Here is a 7,017-nt window from a genome sequence, read left to right on the forward strand (position 1 = left end):
CTCAGGTGATAGAGCAGGTCATCTACCAGTTGGAAGATTGCTTAATTAGTCCCTGTTCCTCCAATACATCATAAACTAGCATTTCTCATACACTCTGAACAACAGTATGACCATAAACATGGTAACATATTAAATATAATTAACATAATTTACTGTAAATGTTTGGATTTTTCTTTATATATATATATATAAGATAATCACTTCAATGCACAGATTCTTTGATTTACTGATTGTGAGAAGATGCAGTAGTCCACAAGGTTAATAAACAAGGTAAGGTAAAGTATAATATTTATGGTAGATGTTTTTACCTGCTGGTTGCAGACTAAAATATCTCTCAGGAAAGCCCCTGTCACTGTACACACGACAGGTGTAGTTGGTGTACAAGTCCTCCTTCTGCAGCTCAGAAAACATCAGCAGTCGCTCTAACCACACGCCTTTGATAGGACCATCATTGGGCAGCATACTGGTGAGAATAATCAGATGAGTCTAAAATAATGTGATAAAATGTGGTGCTCTGTGTCTGTTAGAGCACGAGTCTCAGACATAAACTTAACTGTTAAAGCAGATGAAACAAACGGATGGAGAGTTGAAGCTACTGACCGTTGATCTAACATGTGGACGCGGTGAGAGGTGTTAGTCTCAATGAAATCCTCTCTGGCCAACCACAAGATATCAACAGAAGGCTTCCCGTCACCCGGCACAAACACCAGACACCTTTTACTGAAGTTGAACCCTAAACACACGCACAAACAGTAACTCAGTATGTAATGAAACTGTATTTATTTAAAGCTTTGCATTTACTCTCCCTGCAGTACGTATTAAAATTAAAGCAGAAGTCTGTGTGAAATCAGCAGAACACATTTCTCAGAATATCTAGCAGACAAGGACGTACCCCTCTCTGCTTTGACTACTTCATTGGTGGGTTCATGCACGTGTGGAATCAAAGAGTACTCCTCTGAAACAGAGAACATCAAACACTGTATTGTATGCAGCAGAGGTCAGAAAATCACAAAGATATGCTGGAAATGGAGCCATATTTCCCATTCTGCAGTTTACAGTAAGTAAACTTAAGCTGCCACTTTTCCTAACACTATCGTTACCTTTATTACTGCTGCTCTGTTTTGCTTTTTTTCTTTCATTTTTTCTTCGTATTGTTCCCCTGATAGGCTTTTATGGAACAGTGAATCAATATACAAAAGTAAAACATTGTTAACATGTTTTGTGGTGTCTTGATATTGGTCAGTACTGTGTATATTGGTCAGTATAGGGACCCTGAAGGGTGGGCAGTGTGGTGGAAGTTAGCCAGGTCAGGGTTTCTTTTCTTCCAATGTGGCTTATTATTGAAGTCACAAGACCACTGACCCCTATAAACAGACGCCCTCCTACATTAGCTGTCTAGATGGTGGGATTTTTTCAGAGATGGTCATGTGCCCTGCTATAGAGGCTAAAGTGGTTTAAAACTGCTTATTTGGTCTAAATAAATGGAACAGCAGGTAAAAGTGATAACAGTCAAATATTGTGCCAGTCCTTTTCCTGGTACCTTCCTTTACTACTATTTTCTGTTTATGTACACACTATACACAGTATAAAAGCTGGACATAGCTTCTCAGTCTAAAGTGTCCCTTCAGCCTGCATTATTTTTGATTGTCTCTGGGGCGGCGATGCATGTGTTTGCAAAAAGACTGAGTCCTAGCACTCAGCACTAACCTCAGGAAAGATGCGTTTATGCTTTGAATAAAACATTAGTACATTTTATTATTTTTTTAGCAATTTTAGTCTTTATCGTGTCCTGGTCATTAGTTCTGTGTGTGTGTGTGTGTGTGTGTACATATGTTTCTGTCAAGTTTTATCCCTAAGTCCTTGTGTATGTAGGTTTGGCTCGCTGCCAGCCAGTTTATGTTCTTCATTCTCATCAGTGAGATTCAGCAAATAAAGTTCCACATCCTGTCTCCTGAGTCCTGCACTGGGGTCCGATCCTGCCTGCCACACAGTGTCTCATGATAGTTATGGCAGCAGTAACAATGGTAAGAATGTAAACACTGTTTATTGTATGATTGCTGTTATTCGATAAAACATCTTTACACTTTCTGTTGTGCTGTAGACAAATTGTTTGTAGTCTTTTCTTTGTCTGCAATCTCACCTGTGACCGTTGCATCAATGGTCTCTGACACAGATCCTTTGATGCCATCGAGGGTGAATGTTAGAGTACAGGTGTAGGTGCCTTTATGTTGAAGTTCCACATGATTAATTTTCAGTTTGGTGTCCCAATACTCGTAGATGTTTGTCCCATCCTCTATGGGCTCACAGTCCTAGAGGGAATAACATCAAAGTAGCTAAAGAGGGGGAGAAATGGGTGGCGTAGTTAAACACTTGGACACAGGCTGGATCTTGATCAACACCAGTCGGGTCACCTGGCTTCATCGGGTATCTGTTGTAAAACCCGAGACACCCGATGAGCATCAGAAGATGTATGCTGAACAGTTTGTTTCATAATCACAAAACAAGAAAAAATGTCTCTATGGTCTCTATTCATTATAATAAACAGTGCAGTTGGTGAATTTGCCGTGGGATCCCATTTGACTGCTGGCATAAACGTTTCCATTTACTGATGGTGGGATGATGTGATTATTTTAAAACATGGAACTTTATAACAGTTCCCATCATTTTTTTAAATAGTATTCATTTGTTTCCCTGTCACAAAGTGAAACAAAACAAACAAAAACCTCATGGATGCTGGCATCTGCTATCAGCCAAACTGTAATTTGTAAACACTGGTATCAGCCCAGAGTTTCAGTGCACTCCTTGTACTGATACAAGTTGAAATAGAGGCAGTAAATAGTTGAGGTTGCTGCTACTTTGCAGCCTCTCCATTAAACCCATTAGGTTTCATGCCAAGAATTCCCAACAACTCACTCTGTACCACTTGATGGAGGAAGTGATGTTGTAGCTTCTCAGCTTATTGATATGGTCCCCCAGAGGGCAGCTCAGGCTGTCGTTGGCTCCTTTTGTAAGTTCTTGTAAAGCTTTCCTCGGCCTTCCACATTCTCCTGGAAGTCTTTCCTCTACTACCAGCTTGGCGGCCTGCCTATAGCAGTGAGAAGGAGTCCTACAGGGAAATTAAGTGAAACCATTATCAATGAACGGATAATTAGACACATTCAAAACTCAAACATTAGAAAGTTGTTTGGGTCTTGCAGAAAACTGCAGTGATGTGTAAAATAGTAATTACCAGCTACAGTAGTAGTTGTCATTGTTTTAAGGTAATCCAGAACATTTTGAAAATGAATATCATGTTACAGTTAAAATTGAAGAAATAAAGCGCAAAAACAGGAGAACAAACAGCACCTGGAAGATAAAAACCAACACAGAAACAAGCACACAATCTTGTGTCTGTGATACTGTGTTTGTCATGAATGAGGGTGAGAAGCTGCAACAACACTAATCTAACCCTAACCCAGAAGACCCGGGCTGTACGCTGCACCCAAGAGCACTGAACAACCAAGGCCACACATCCCAGTAACATCAGCATGCCCAGGCATAACTGGGCACCCCCAGTGTAGGGAAGGACCCAGCAAGGAGTAGGACAATCCCAGGCACCAGGGCCCCAGACTCCACACCCAGATCCCCGCAGGGGAGGCCAGCCAACTAGCCCAGGGCCAGCATCCATTGTCTCAAGCACCCAGACCCCCACACCCCAAGACCATGAGGTAGCATCTACTCAAGTGCCCACCACCCGCAATGAGGGCAAACATATAGACACCACAAAATGGCAGCCACAGGCAGCCATCCATCCATCTTTTTCCATCCATCCTGTCTTGTGGTTTATAATTTCAGTTTGGATTCCTTTAAAAAAAAATAAAAAATTATATATATATATATATATATATATATATATATATATATATATATATATATATATATATATATATATATATATATATATTTATTTATATTACACACACACACACACACACACACACACACACACACATGTGAGTCTTGCAAAGGTTGTCAATTTCCTCTGCTCTATTCTCTTCTGACTGTCATATTTCTGTTGGTGCTTCCTACCTCAGTATGGTCACATAATCCCCGCTGTCACTCAGTGTTGCATTCAGAAACCACAGGGTCTCCTGGTTCACCAGGATATGACCAGTCTGATTGGTGATTTCTTGGCCTGACGTTGAGTTGTACCACATGATTGTGTACGGGACAGCTTTGAAGTCAAAGACATCTGGAGAGACCAGTGTGCTGTTCAGCATCGCCACATCTCCAGGAACAGAGAAAACCCTCTCAAACTGGAGCTTGTAGTCAGTACACTTCCCTGCAACATACGTGTTAGTGTGGAATACAGATTAAAATAATTTATTTAATGATTTAATCCTGATAAACTAAACCTTTCAATGTCAAAGATTATGTCTGTCCATCCATCCATTCATTCATCCATTTTCTACCACTTATTCGTATCTGGGTCACAGTGACAGCAGTCTAAACAGCGCTCTCCTTCTCCCCAACCACCTTGAGAGGAGTAGTGCCTCTAGTCCAAGCCCCTCCCAAATGACCAAGCTCCTCACCCTATATCTTAGACCAGGGCTCTTCAACTCCAGGCCTCGAGAGCCCCTGTCCTGCAGGTTTTAGATGTGTCCCTGATCCAACAGACCTGACTCAAATGGCTGAATTACCTCCTCAGTATGCCATCAAGTTCTCCAGAGTCCTGCTAATGACTTCTTAATTTGACTCAGGTGTGTTGCAGCAGAGACACATCTTAAACCTGCAGGACAGGGGCTCTTGAGGCCTGGAGTTGAAGAGCCCAGTCTTAGACTGAGCCTGGCCACACTACAAAGGATGCTCATTTCTGCAGCTTCTATCAGCGATCTCATTGTTTTGGTCACTACCAGGAGCTTACAACCATAGGTGGGTTCCATGCAGAGGAATGAAATTTAGAGTCACTGATTAACCTAACCCAGTGGTTCTCAAACCCAGGCCTCGTGGCCCAGTGTCCTGCAGGTTTTAGATGTGTCCCTGATTCAACACACCTGAATCAAATGGCTGAATTACCTTCTCGGTATGCAGTCAGGTTCTCCAGAGTCCTGCTAATGACTTCTATATTTGACTCAGGTGTGTTGAAGCAGAGACACATCTAAAACCTGCAGGACACTGGGCCACGAGGCCTGGATTTGAGAACCACTGACCTAACCCCACTAACTGCATGTTTTTGGACTGTGGGAGGAAGACCGAGTACCAGAGAGTACTCATCTTCCTCTCCTGTAGTCAGTTCAGTTTATATACTATTTATATAGTGCCAAATTACAACAACAGCTGTCTCAAGGTGCTTTATACTATAAGTTAAAGCTCCTGCAATAATAGTCTCTTATGTCTACATCTGAGATGTCTCACGTTAAAACATTTTTCCTCTCTTTGGGAAACGCGCCAAGTTGCTCCATTTATGCCAGGGTGGCTCAGTGGCTGCGCAGGCAAACACATGCCTGTGGCGGCCCAGGTCTGAGTCCGACCTATGGCCCTTTCCTGCGTGGCTTCCTCTGTATCTCGTTCCCCACTTTCATGTGTCTCTTCACTGTGCATTAATAAAAGGCAAAAAATATACTGAAGAAAAGATTAATCATCAGAATACTTTAAATCTGAGTGCACAGTTAACATTTCCTTTTAGTGGTTGTACTTTTCCAGCATTTGGCCAGCAGCTCAGGGATTTTACTACATTTTGCTTCTGACTCAATTTTTTCCAATCTGCTCTATGACCAATAATACAACTGAACTGGATTAGTGTACATCACATGTAATTTGACATGTGCCTTTTATCATGGTATAGTAAAGCCTGCAAGTGTAAATAGATTTAGGTTTTCCTAAGTCTGTGTGTGTGTGTGTGTGTGTGTGTGTGTGTGTGTGTGTGTGTGTGTGTGTGTGTGTGTGTGTGTGTGTGTGTGTGTGTGTGTGTGTAAGACAGTGTTATTGTGCTCACCCTGTTCAGATGCTCTACAGATTCCACACAGGCTGAGGAACAACAGGAGGCTTGCCAGTGTTGAACTCAAGCCCATTTCTAAAACACCCACACACACACACACACACAAAATTGAGAAGTAAACATGTGCTGTAGATGGGTGTGAACAGGCTATGAATTATAGCAACAACCTGACATGGTAATCAGTGAAAAATGTAACAATTCAATCCAGTGAAAGTCACAAGTGTCTTTAAAATCCAGAAATAATCAGCTGAGATGAAGGGTCTAACTTTAAGAAATATTTTTCCCCTTTCTACCACCATCTAGCTCCCATCCATCCATTCTCTTCTGCTTATCCTGTTCAGGGTCATGGGGAGGGGGGTGGGCTGGAACCTATCCCAGTTGACATGGGGCGAGAGGCAGGGTACACCCTGTGCAGGTCACCAGCCTGTCACAGGGCTAACACAGAGAGACAGACAACCATTCACACCTATGGGCAATTTAGAGTGACCAATTAACCAAACCCCTGTAAGTGCAGGTCTTTGGACTGTGGGAGGAAACCCATGCAGACATGGGGAGAACATGTCCACACAGAGAAGCTGTTGTAGCTGTGAGGCAGCAGTGCTAACCACCGCGCCGCCCAGCTAGCTCCCCTCCTTGATTATTAATGACTAACATTACATACGTAATGCTCTCTGACTGGTAGCAGGCTGAGTATTCCTGGTAACTGTTCAATGAAAGTGTTGCTCCCCCGCCCTGCCTGTAAATCTATGAATGAACTGTACTGACTCTCAGGAAAAGCTGAATTCATGTTGAAGCTGCAACAGTTACACTGCTGCTTGGGTTTGAAAGCCAAAGCATAAAAGTGGTGGATTTTTTGAGTGACAGACAACATAAGACTGGCTGCTATGCAAATCATATCATCTGAAAAGGAGTCTGTGCAGAGCTATATTTTTTGCCATGTCTCACAGATGGTTTTCTTTTTCTGTCATTCCAGGTTTTAAGAACTTTGCCAGTTAATTTGTTCATTAAGACATTACATCATTGTTTTCCATTTCTACTTT

At 42.2% G+C, this 7,017-nt stretch overlaps 1 protein-coding gene across 1 annotated transcript; it reads right to left on the bottom strand.

Annotated features, from left to right (window-relative positions):
* Positions 1-214: 214 nt before the first annotated feature.
* Positions 215-6,050, bottom strand: LOC115775336 (interleukin-1 receptor type 1-like). Its single transcript, XM_030722869.1, has 7 exons — positions 5,975-6,050; positions 4,069-4,321; positions 2,914-3,106; positions 2,141-2,309; positions 893-955; positions 601-733; positions 215-463 (listed from the first exon to the last, which is right to left on the bottom strand). Exons 1-7 carry the CDS (start codon positions 6,048-6,050, stop codon positions 259-261), a joined length of 1,092 nt encoding a protein of 363 aa, XP_030578729.1. The 3' UTR covers positions 215-258.
* Positions 6,051-7,017: the final 967 nt, after the last annotated feature.

Source organism: Archocentrus centrarchus, unplaced genomic scaffold (genome assembly GCF_007364275.1).
Source record: "Archocentrus centrarchus isolate MPI-CPG fArcCen1 unplaced genomic scaffold, fArcCen1 scaffold_106_ctg1, whole genome shotgun sequence".
Taxonomy (NCBI): domain Eukaryota; kingdom Metazoa; phylum Chordata; class Actinopteri; order Cichliformes; family Cichlidae; genus Archocentrus; species Archocentrus centrarchus.

Coding starts and splice junctions, on each gene's coding strand:
- LOC115775336 (XM_030722869.1), bottom strand. CDS start 6,050: ATGGGCTTGAGTTCAACACTGGCAAGCCTCCTGTTGTTCCTCAGCCTG. Junction 4,322..5,974: donor CTGTAGAGCATCTGAACAGG/GTGAGCACAATA, acceptor CGTATGTTGCAG/GGAAGTGTACTGACTACAAG. Junction 3,107..4,068: donor GATTATGTGACCATACTGAG/GTAGGAAGCACC, acceptor ATTTCCCTGTAG/GACTCCTTCTCACTGCTATA.